The sequence below is a fragment of the Leucoraja erinacea genome, chromosome 4 (genome assembly GCF_028641065.1).
Source record: "Leucoraja erinacea ecotype New England chromosome 4, Leri_hhj_1, whole genome shotgun sequence".
NCBI classification, from domain to species: Eukaryota; Metazoa; Chordata; class Chondrichthyes; order Rajiformes; family Rajidae; genus Leucoraja; species Leucoraja erinaceus.
The window spans coordinates 28,636,552-28,649,696 of NC_073380.1; the positions used below are offsets into that span (position 1 = coordinate 28,636,552).

Genomic DNA, 13,145 nt, shown 5'->3' on the forward strand with positions numbered 1-13,145 from the left:
GCTAGGCCCTCTAGGCACTTGGTACCGAACCATCTTAACTCCTAAATCAGTGAATTTCCTTCTATCATAATGTCAGAAGTAGGGATGTTTGGTGCAATGTTCAATTCCATTCAAACCCTCTCAGCAAATGAAGCTGCTCATGCCTGTATTCTCAGAACATCAATGCTGGACGATGTAACAAGTAAAAATTGGCATGAGGGCAATGAGGGTAGGTCAATAAATGCCATTGGGCAATTGAGGAAAAGGGTATTTGGAGAACAAAACCTCAGACCTGGGTTAAAACTCATGGCCTATCAGCCCGCTTCATAAGATTGTTCCCGATGTTAGGGAAGTCCAGGACAAGGGGTCACAGCTTAAGGATAAAGGGGAAATCCATTAAAACCGAGATGAGAAGAGCTTTTTTCACGCAGAGTGGTGAATCTCTGGAACTCTCTGCCACAGAGGGTAGTTGAGGCCAGTTCATTGGCTATATTTAAGAGGGAGTTAGATGTGGCCCTAAGGGGATCAGGGGGTATGGAGAGAAGGCAGGTACGGGATACTGAGTTGGATGATCAGCCATGATCATATTGAATGGCGGTGCAGGCTCGAAGGCACCTAATTTCTATGTTTCTATGTCTATGTTTCTATATGCTTCTAGAATATGGATTATCTGCAATTGGTATTCTAAAGCACTGGAAGAATGGCACCAGCTCTGCAAAATCATCAATTTGTTGAAAGAATATTTCCCTCCCATCACGCAATGTTCCCATCTCTGGAACACTGGGCAATTATCACATGAGCCTCATTAGCAAGAATCTATAGTAGAATTAAATAATAATTGATCAGGGACTGATGCAAGCCAAATAAACATGGTCTAATTTTGGATTTGACTTGAACCTGGTAGAAATCTCAAAGTTCCTGATTTGGGATTATCGACCCAAATGTTTATCCATTTCTTTCTCTGCAGATGCTTCCTGAATTACAGAGTATTTCCAGCAATAAAACTCTCGGCCATTGACTTTATTTCCTAATATCTGTGAACAATCATCGTTAGCTTTTTGAATTTGTCTTCTGTAACTGAGGAGGTTAAATGGCATAACGATTTTAATATGGGAAGTGTGGTATATAATATGGGAAGAGTGGTGTATTTTGCTTTTTTTAAGCATGCATCCTTTTGGGAAATCTAAAACGGGACAGAGGAGCAGTAAAATCAATGGGTACAGATAAACAAAACATTAAACTGTGCAGGCTTAAAACATTTTCAATCTCATAAAAATTGATTAGAAGAACAGAATTCAAAAACAGTCATATCATATTTACAGAGTATTTGACCTCCCTGGACCATTCTTCCCTTCCCACCCATACCACCCCCTCCTCGGGCACTTTCCCTTGCACCCGCAAGAAATGCTACACTTGTCGCTTTCCCTCCCCCCTCGACTCCATTCATAGAAACATAGAAAATAGGTGCAGGAGTAGGCCATTCGGCTCTTCGAGCCTGCACCGCCATTGAATATGATCATGGCTGATCATCCAACTCAAGGACCCAAGCAGTCTTTCCAGGTGTGACAGAGGTTCACCTGCACCTCCTCCAACCTCATCTATTGCATCCGCTGCTCTAGATGTCAGCTGATCTACATCGGTGAGACCAAGCGTAGGCTTGGCGACCGTTTCGCCGAACATCTCCGCTCGGTCTGCAATAACCTACCTGATCTCCCGGTGGCTCAGCACTTCAACTTCCCATACCATTCCGAATCTGACCTGTCCTGGGCCTCCTCCATGGCCAAAGTGAGCACTGCCGGAAATTGGAGGAGCAGCTTGGGCAGTTTACACCCCAGTGGCATGACCATTGACTTCTCCAATTTCTGGTAGCCCTTATTATCTCCTCCCCTTCCCAGCTCTCCCTCAGCCCTCTGGCTCCCCCCTTCCTTTCCCCCCCCCGCCCCCCCCCCCCCTCCCCAACCCTACATCAGTCTGAAGAAGGGTTTTGGCCCGTAAGGTTGCCTATTTCCTTCGCTCCATAGCTGCTGCCGCACCCGCTGAGTTTCTCCAGCACTTTTGTCTACCTTCCTATTAAACTTCATTAAGTTTGGTCCTACTGCACACTTTTCATTTTACAAAAAAGAAATAGGAACAATGAAGATATTAAAAAAAAAACAAATGTAATATCAAAATTTAAGTTATTAATATAAGGAGAATGATATAAGGTATTTTCTTTTTAGATTTAATAGGGATCCTTAAGATTATGAATGGGTTTGAGTTAGATATTACCCCCTTAGAGAATCTAAAACTATGGGTTATAAATTTAAGGCTCGTATTACTAAATCTACAATGAGAATTTGGCGGATCTATTGCCTCAGAAGCGGTTAAAATGCTGAACATTACCGAATGGAGTAGTTGGGGTAAATACCATAAATAAAGTTGACAGAGTCGGTAAAGTATACAAAGGATAATAGAATATAGGATTAGAGATGAGGAATAAATACCGGCTTTGCCAGTGACCCCAGACCCTATGGAAATAAATAGATACATTCAAAAGATGAAACAAGTGGTGATACTTGTGTGGACCTGCCATTAACAACTGACATGTTTCTGTGCTGTTAATGCAATATAATTGATTTATTTGTTCAATTTCAACTAATCCTGTATTTCCCTTTGCTTTTCAGTGCGGAAGGAAGTCACACATCAGGCCAGAGCAATGGCAGAGATCAGCTGGCTCTAGCGAAAGCTGTACAGGTTCACCAGGACACACTACGCACTATGTATTTTGCTTGACAAGTGTATTCGGTTGGTTGTTTCTGAACAGAGCTGGGCTAAGACAAGACCGGCTGTATTTTACCAGGCAATGTAGTGAAGAATGAGTTGCTAGTTGTATTGCTGTGTACACTGCCGTACCTTGCAAGTCTCCCTCAATTATGGGGTTCAGTGTTACACAGTAATATTTTAATCAAGCCAAATGTAATGTTTTCCTTGAAAAGCAAAAGCATTAATATTTGGAGGTCTGTGGTAGTTGTATCAGTACATATCTCCACCACTGCAAGTTGAATAAATGCAGCCTAATTCTGCATTAGATTTAAACTTGGTAGAAAGCTTTTCAAAGAAGAGATATGTGGATGCATTAAAGTATGCATTAGCAACTGCATATTTGATTAAGGTTTGTTTAGGATGGCAAAGTAAAGTAAGAATTTAGAGGATGGTGTGACTCTAAAGACAAAGTATCCCATTTGTTGGCTTCAAATGGCAGAATTTTGAGTTTCAAAATTGAACATTAATGGCATTCCTTTTTATTAGATCTGGAGTTTTATCCAGTCAATTCAATTAAGACTACTGTAATACAGTACTGTGAAATATGGCAATCTTAAGTCAGAATGGGGGCAAAGGTCTTTTAACATAAAATAAATTTATGAACAGCAAGTTTCATTTTTTCCTTTGTTTGGACAGACAGTATAATGTGTAGGTATGACTTTCTCAGCAGATTGCCAGCAGAAGGCATGCAGTCTTTTTAAGGTGTGTTCAGTAGAAAATGTTGTGTATTTCAAGCAATTAATCTTTGGAGACAATCTATAAAACATTAACTAGACCAGATGGGCACTATTTTATATATTGAGGTAAAGTCTCGTGATATTTTTATAAGATGCTGCAACTGACTAGTTCTCAACTCTTGATACAATAACGCTTGTGATACAAATCGAGTATTTTTATGCTATGGTTAGTTTGCCACTACTGTGGCCAGCAGCCAAATTGGATGTAGGGATTGCCATGCCAATTGCTTCACCTATTTGAATTTAAGGGCATATGAGAACTTTCAAAATGTAAACTTTGAGAATGAAGTAAATTTCTGAACTACCTCGTGGTTACCCTCACATCAGCAAAAACATAATGTGCACACAACACTGTCAATGTTAGCAGAGCAGTTCGAAGATGGTGCTAGTTTTTGTGCTAAGAGGCAAGATTTATTTTAATGGTAGTCACACAATTTTACGTAAAACTGATTCGTGGATAAAATTTGTCACAGACTGAAACTGAACATTTCTGTATGATATAAACATTTGTTTTGATGGCCAATATGCACTTGTTAAATGACAAAAAAAAACATTTTTACATACCTCAACTCTTCAGCAAATCTTTAAATCTCAAAGAGAGGGCAACCAGCATAAATTTCAGTGTTAGTGACTTATTTATATGGCCATAAATGAAAACTAATATTGCACATAGATCTCATCTGAGCAACACATTTGCTTTTGAAGTTTTGTAACAAGTGTAGATAAGGCAACTTGGAGAATAATTTTATTAAACTGTTTTCATATTTCTATATCTGATTGGTACTATGTACATATGTGACAAGGCTGGAACTAATTACAAAAATGGGAATATTTTTGACAAGCATTAAGATTTTTGTGAATTTTAAAATTCTGTCAAAATATGTATCTGGGCAGACTGATAAAATGTGCTTAGTTACAACATGTAACTATTTTCCAAACTCAGTAATTCCTGTAAATTCTAAGATGAAGTAGTGATGGGCCCACTAAAGGTTATGAGTTTAGTTTTATAATTAGTTTTAAAGTAGTGAGACTGCAGGATAATTATGAAAAATCTGAACACCTGCTGGGCTATATTTGTGATATTTCCTTAGTACGGACACTAAGCATGCAGTTTCTAACTTGGGAGATCCAAGTTCAATCCTAAGTCCTGGCTGATATTTCCATTTTGATTTCCTGTATTATTCAGGTTTTAACAGTACAAGAGGGGAAGTTTCCTGGAAGTGGAAATGTTTTAGTGAGAATAAATATATTCATCTGGTGTGTTAGTTAATGAGGAGATAAAATCAGTAGTTTCAAAATTGTGAGGGATTAATCTAGAAAAATCAAGTTATTAAAATGTAATTGTTTAATGAGTGGCGATAGCATAGTGAATATGCCGGGCTTTAAAGGACACTACATGTTTTACAGTAGAAATATACTATTTCAAAATTAAGGCAGATGAGTATTGATGATGTTGAATTTTAGAAATGACGCATTTCACTGGAAATCAGCAGACAAGAATGAATCAATTTTAGAATGATCCTTTTCAACACACTACTTATAGCAGCATGTTGGTATATGTTTAATCCTCATATTTGGCCTCAGCAGTTCTTACCAAAGATTTATCTTAGCTACTTGAACTGCTTGGCTTATTGAGCTATCACAAGATAAGTAAAGTTTGGGAAAATCTGCAATAGAACATTGTTCCATTATATTTAGAACTGCTTCTTCACATTGAGTTCTGTATTCCTTTGGGGCATGTGGCCTAGCACTTATTGAAATTGGTTACTTCTGGATCAAGCTCATGTATTTTAAGTACAAATTCAAGGAAGTAAATTGGCAAACCAATGTGTACAGCTTTAGAGATTATGGGAAATATATTGCCATAGATTTTCCGATTCTTGCATTAGCCATTGACTTTGATGGACGAACTGGACAATCCCTAGATCTATAACTCTGTTCTTGTATCCAGGGTAGATTTTAGTTATTGAAGTGTCCTTAGCTATTAAGCAATCTCTAACCAGCACTATTGAAAAGTTTACATCTTGCTTCAAAGTTATGGGTGCTACTGTGAACTGGCCCCTGCATTCTGTTTGTGCGCTGTATATTGACAGTGATATTGATAGTAAATCGGAGGAAATGGATAATTATTAGAATGCATTTGTGCAAGCAGCAGCTCTGAGAATTTATTGCAGTCACTGCCATTTGAGAAGCAATTGAAGCTGCAATTGGATGATTTAATCTGCCTTATAAATTACTGCCATTGGTGGCCAACATTAATTTTGGGATAGTTATTCTAACTATAAAATTGTAGATACGGAGCTAGGCTGTAAAATAGTTTAGAATTTTAAGCATGTAGCAGAATTCAACATGGGATGGAATGATAGTTAGCATTTTCTATTGTAAATGTCGTTGTGTTTAATTAAAAAAATATTAATGCTTAATTTTGTAATCTACAGTGTAAACTTGTGTAAACATAAAGATAACAAAAGTTAGATTGTTTTTAGGTGAGACTTGCTTAAATTGTTTTGCCACATCTTGGCTGTGGCATTTAAAAATCGTATTTACCTGAGGTGTGTAAAATGGGTTTCTGAAAATTAATTTGCAGTCTTTGTAAGCATTATATACTGTTTCCCTTTTGAGTCTTTGTACTAAAGACAATAATTAGCCTTTGTGGCCTTTCTATATGTAAACAAAATCAGATCACATGGATCTAGCCGGATACATAATTTTTAAAAATTGCAATTCTAACTTAATGGCTCCACTGCACGGCACAAATACAACAAAACACAGATCTAGCAATGCGTAATACATAATAGTGCACTTTGTACAAGCCATTTTGACAGTGGTGCTAAAAAGAAGCTGGGTCGTACAGTTTTGAGATTTTTTAATTTTTTTTATCAACCAAAATAACACGTGCAAATATCTTATGTGCTTAATAGATGTACCCTCTCTACATGTAAAATGTAACTTCCATAACTAAAATGGTGATCACTGACATAATCCAAAGGTATTAGAAATCATAGCCTGTTATTTAAATCTACAACCTATTCCAGAGTTTAAAGTCCTTGGGTTAATTAATATTAAACGGAAGATTTTATCTTAATTATTATGCATTTTAACAGCTACAATTTTAATAATACATACCGATAAAATTATATTTGTAGCAATTTGACTTACCTAGTCTTCATGAGTCTGATCTAGTATTGTCTGTGATGCTTCAATGAAGAATTATTCAGTCCAGGTTACTTTATATTAATATAAACACTTGACATCATCCATGCAAAACAAACCCTCTACTGATAATTTGGGCTCAGTTTAAAAATATACTCTGCTTTGTAGAGGGAAGAAGAAATTATTCACTAAATGTATGGTAATACAGGAATCCTACTGATGTAGTCACAGGACAAATCTGAGATTTGTCTCAAGGCTATTTCTTGCAAAATGTAAATATCTTTGTATTATTACGTATAATATACCACAGTTAGACTATCACTTGACATTGCTGTCACTTGTTTTTAGATGCACCCCCTCTCTAAACTCCATTTTTGAGATGTTCGTGGTCTTGCAGAAAGGTCCAGCTCTTGTGCTTTCTGCTCTGTTCAGAACTGTGGTGCTGCCAATTATTTTCATTTGTGAACTTTAATATTGATTTATTGTCCCATTGTTTCCAATATGGTTTTTAAAGCTTCGATTGTTTGTTGATGCAAGACAGATCAGATAGTACTAGCAGAGCTGTCAACTGAAACTTTCAATTTGGTTCTTAGAAAATAACAGATATTTTAAAAAAGAAAGCAGCCAAACTGTATTAAGCAGCTTATCATGTGTCATTGGGCACTTAAAAGAAAAAAAATAAACTAATGCAAAAAAGCATATCTTCCATCAAGCCATCATGCAAAATGAAAAAGGTGCTTTGGAAATAACTGAATTTTAGAAATAATCCAGAGTGTCACCTGTCTTCTGTTTGCCTGTGATCAGAATAAACCTCAAAATATTAAAGATTAGAAAACAAACTGTAAAACCACCTAAGGAAGTGATGACATTTCTCAGATTATTCCATTTGCTTCAAAGATTACTTCAAGTTGAAGTTATAATTAGTGATTTTTTTTGTTTAGATTTTTTTTGTGGGAGGTAAAAGAAAGTGATTTGGTTCCAAGATGGCTGTACAACATTGTATACTTTGAGTTACCATCCTTTTATTTATTTGGCCTATGTTTCTATAGAAATGTGAATCGGAATTCTGTGTTTAATATTTGGTAAATGGCTTTAATATTAGTTTATGTCAACACTGCACAAGAGGGGAACAGAAGAATACTTGTTTTTTTTAAACCCATATTAAGGTCACTTGGACCTATTCCTTTTGCTCCAAGACCAGAGAAGCCTTTTTCCAGCCAAATGTTTTCATGCTGTGCAAAGAAATTATCCATATTTTGGAGAAAAGGGCATAGGATCTGTCAGTTTGGTTTAAAAACCTGATCTTCCATTTACTTTTGTTCCTCTTCACCCTTCTCTTCCCACTCCCAAAATGAAATCTGGACCTACCTCAATATATTACTCTGCTGCATCCATAATTATGAAATGATATATTTCCTTGCTTCAAACCATGATAAACCAAAATAAATAATTTTTAGTTGTAATTAATTTTGATTTGATCTGAACTTGGGCAAAGAGTTTTTTCCCCCTTGAACTTTATTAATAGCGCTTTATTTTGTTCTCTGTGCCTTGTGTAATCATCCCATTGCATGTCAAAATCTGCTGAAGGGGTTAAATAGTAGTGTATGACTGTTGTACATTACTGCTTAAATGAACAAAATACGTTAAAAACTTAATATATTTTGAGAAATTGTAAAACATCGTTATTTATGCTGCATTGAATGATCAGTATTGTTGCACTTTCTCAGCAGTCACTTATGCCATATGACGGCTGTTAACAAAATACTGCGGAAAAACGAGGTGATCCTGGACAATAATTTTAAAGGAAAAGAATGCTACTTGTAAATCCTTAGGGCAAAAGAGGATTTAAAATATTTTCAAGTACCTCAAAAGCCTGACATATGCTGCATTGATAAAGTTTTGAGTATTCTTTGTTTTGCTGTTTTATTGAATTGCACAAACTCATCTACCTTCTGTAACTACTGCAATTTAAGATGTTGGCTTATTTCTTAGGGCACTGGTAGAATTGGGCACAAAGTGGACTTCCTATAAATTTTTCTTCATGCTTTTATGTTTTAGGATAGGGTAGCTTGGATCCTAATTGAAAGTTGTTTTCTAGATCTTTTAACCAGCACAAATAAGGTTTGTTACTTAACCTAGTGTTTGTGGTCCATTTGCGCGTGAATGAAGCAGTTTACACTCCCTGTGGCAATGAAAATTCACATTGCTTGCAGTTTGTTTTACTAATGTTATGTAAATACTTTAGGTTAAAATTGTCCATTCCTTTTTGGTCAATATTTTTTAATGAGCTAAATAACTATGCTGTAATCTCTTGACAAGTATCATTATATATGAATTTGTGAATATAAGATATCAATTTTTTTGACTAGCAGTATGGTATGAACATTTTAATAATAAACTTATGTATCTTTAACAGGATGTGTATATGTGATTAATTGACGTGTTTTGTACTCTCCATGTTACCTCTTGCCTTTGCATTCAGCGTCTGGGTTGTATTTATGATTTCTAATAGAAAATCTATGATTGTCTAAATTTGTGGTAACCTTGAAATGACAGTCTTAAACTCAATATGTCTTGAATTTATATTTATTGATGCAATCTTAAGACTTTGAAATTCCATTATAATTAGATTATCACGTATAAGTTATGTCATTGTTACCACAAATTCAGTTAGTCAAAAGAGAGCCATTTGGCTTGTGCTTCTGCTAGCTCTTTTAAGAGCGATCCACGTTAGTTCCACACATCTGCCTTTGACCAGTACCCAATTCCTCATCCACAAGTACCTATTTAAATTCCCCTTTAAAGCTAGTTTGAAGAGGAGGCAAATCATTTTCTTCTTTCTTGCCCACCACCTTCCTCTCCCATTTCACTTTGCATTCTTTTGCATCCTATGATTATTGGTCTAATAACTCAAAAGTTTTTCTCTTTCTCTATTAAAAATGTGACTAATGAGTGGCCTCTCAATTCCAAGGAGAATGTCCACATTCTTTCCAAACTCATAACTAGTGTTTCATTCATGCCAACTGTCCGATGTATCCTGTCTAATGCCATCCCATTACTTGTGCCAAGAATTGTCCACATTAGGCATAACAAGTGAATTAAAAGTTTTTGCATAATATCTACATATAATCCATTCTGCCAGGTAACAGTGAATTTTAGCCACTTTATCAGTTTGTTCTACTTTTATAGATTTATGTAAGTGCATTTGGGCAACCTCCAGCATCAGAGTGATACAGTGTGGAAATGAGCCTTTTGACCCAACTTGCCCACACCGGCCAACATGTCCCAGCTACACTAGTGCCACCTACCTGCACTTGGTCCATATTGATCCAAACCTGTCCTATCTATGTTCCTGTCTGTTTCTTAAACATTGGGATAGTCCCAGCCTCAACTACTTCATCTGGCAGCTTGTTCCATACACCCTGCACCCTTTGTGTGATAAAGTTACCCCTCAGATTCCTATGAAATCTTTTCCGCTACACCTTGAACCTATGTCCTCTGGTCCTCAATTCCCCTACTCTGGCAAGAAACTCTGCAGCTACCCGATCTATTCCTCCCATGATTTTGTACACCTCTATGAGATCACCCCTCATCCTCCTGCTCTCCAAGGAATAGAGACCCAGTCTACTCAACCTCTCCCTATAACTCACACCCCCTAGTCCTGGCAACATCCTTATAAATCTTCTCTGAACCCTTTCAAGCTTGACAATATTCTTTCCTATAACATGATGCCCAGAACTGAACACTATTCTAAACGTATTAAACAATATTCACCAACGTCTTGTACAACTGCAACATGACTTCCCAGCTTCTATAATTTGACTGATGAAGGCCAATGTGCCAAAGCCTTTTTGACCACCTTATCTACCTGCGATTCGACCTTCAAGGATTCATGCACTTGCACTCCTAGATCCCTCTGCTCTACAACATTCCCCAGAGGCCTACCATTCACTGTGTAGGTCCTGCCCTTGTTAGATGTTCCAAAATGCAACATCTCACACTTCTCTCTAAATTCCATCAACCTTTCGTCAACCCACCTGGCCAATTGATCCAGATTGTGGATAGATTCAACTAACCGAATGGGCGGGAAGCGGCCGAAGGAACGCATCCCTCAGGACAGCCCCCGCTCTCCCACGGCCACGGCCACCCTCCGCCTCGTCTCCTCTGTGCGACCGCACTGTGATGGGCTGTGGGTCGGCAGCGCACACACACACACACGAGGCCGGGTGGAGCAGAGTTGGGGACAGCCTGGTCCCTCTGCCCGCCCAGAGTCACTGACCGCGATGCAGTGCCACTGGACCCCGCCCCCACACCAGGGTGATTCACCCGACCCACACACGGGGTGATTCACCCGACCCACACACGGGGTGATTCACCCGACACCCACACACGGGGTGATTCACCCGACCCACACACGGGGTGATTCACCCGACACCCACACACGGGGTGATTCACCCGACACCCACACACGGGGTGATTCACCCGACCCACACACGGGGTGATTCACCCCCCGACACCCACACACAGGGTGATTCATCCCCCGACGCCCACACCGAATCACCCCATGTTAATCACCCTGGTGTGGGGACGGGGTCCGGTGGCGGTGCAGTGACTCTGGGTGGGCGGAGGGACCAGACTGTCACGAGGGATGCGCTCCTTCCGCCGCTTACAACTTGGTGATCGGGTTCAGTGTGCCCCGTCACCCACCAGCCCAGGGCAGTCTTGTGTGGAAAATTGATCCCCACCCTCCCATCTCCCCCAACCAGTGATGTGATGGACGTGGGGGACTGGACCAAACGCTGATAGGTCCCGCCTCCCCAAGCGACGTCATGTTATTTGGTTTTTCGGCTCAGCAGCCTTTCGGTTAGTTGGCTTTTCGGCTTCGTACTTTTTCCTTTTCGGCTTCAATTCCAATCAGTTATTTGGCTTCCACTTCTTTGCTTCAGCTTCTTGTCCTTCAACGCCACATCTGCACACAGTCCCAGCTACACTAGTCCTACTTGCCTGCACCTGGTCCATATCCCTCCAAACCTACCTATCCATGTATCTGTTTAACTGTTTCTTAAACGATGGGATAGTCCCAGCCTCAACTACCCCCTCTGGCAGCTTGTTTCATACACCCATCGCCCTTTGTGTTAAAAAGTTACCCCTCGGATTCCTATTAAATCTTTTTCCCTTCACCTTGAACCTATGTCGTCTGGTCCTCGATTCCCCATCTCACGGCAAGAGCCTCTGCATCTACCCGATCTATTCCTCTCATGATCTTATACACCTCCATAAGATCATCCCTTATCCTCCTGCGCTCCATGGAATAGAGACCCAGCCTACTCAACCTCTCCCTATAGCTCACACCCTCTATTCCTGGCAATATCCTCATAAATTGTTTCTGAACCCTTTCAAGCTTAACAATATCTTTCCTATAACATGGTGCCCAGAACTGAACACAATATTCTAAATGCAGTCTCACCAAAGTCTTATAGAACTGCAACATGACCTCCCAAGTTCTATACTCAATACTCTGACTGATGAAGGCCAAAGTGCCAAAAGCATTTGTGAGCACCTTATTTACCTGTGACTCAACCTTCAAGGAACCAGGCAACTGTACTCCTCGATCCCTCTGCGCTACAACATTCCCCATTCACTATGTAGGTCATGCCCTTGTTAGACGTTCCAAAATGCATCACCTCACACATCTCTGTATCAACCATTCCTCCACCCACCTGGCCAATTGATCCAGATCCTGCTGCAATTGTTCACAACCATCTTCATTATCTGCAAAACCACTAACTTTTGTATCATCAGCAAACTTGCTAATCTTGCCCTGTATGTTCTCATCCAAATCATTGATGTAGATGACAAACAGTAACGGGGCCCAGCACCGAACCCTGAAGCACACCACTAGTCACAGGCACCCAGTCTGGGAAGCAAACTTCCACTATTACTTTCTGCTTGGTAGACTCACTGTGGTGAATGTTAAAGTGTGTGTTTTGTTATTTTATTCTATGTTATGACTGCAAGGTATACAATTTTGTTCAGACTGAAATGTCTGAATGACAATAAAGAATACTTTACTTTACTGTACTGCTTCCTTCCTTGGAGCCAATTTGCTATCTATTCAGCTATCTCTCCTTGGATCCCATGCAATCTAACCTTCCAGAGCAGCCTACCACACGGAACCTTGTCCAACGCCTTACTGAAGTCCATGTACACATCTGCAGCTCTGCCTTCATCAACCTTTTTGGTCACACCTTGAAAAAAATCAATTAGATTTGTGAGACACGACCTCCCTCGTACAAAAACCATGCCGACTATCCCTAATCAGCCCATCTAAATGCCCATATATTCTATCCCTCGGAATACTCTCCAGTAACTTACGAACTTCAGATGTTAAGCTCACCAGCCTATAGTTCCCAGCATTTTCCCTGCAGCCCTTCTTGAAAAGAGATACAACATTTGCCACCCTCCAGTCTTCCG

The 13,145-nt window shown here is 39.3% G+C and overlaps 1 protein-coding gene across 1 annotated transcript in view; it reads left to right on the forward strand.

Annotated features, from left to right (window-relative positions):
* Positions 1-9,089, forward strand: part of LOC129696225 (protein argonaute-2) — a 79,983-nt gene extending 70,894 nt beyond the window's left edge. The window contains exon 19 of the mRNA XM_055633904.1: positions 2,643-9,089. Coding sequence (XP_055489879.1) covers positions 2,643-2,751 — 109 coding nt within the window. The 3' untranslated portion in view covers positions 2,752-9,089. The remainder of the gene's footprint in view (positions 1-2,642) is intronic.
* The last annotated feature ends 4,056 nt before the right edge of the window (positions 9,090-13,145 follow it).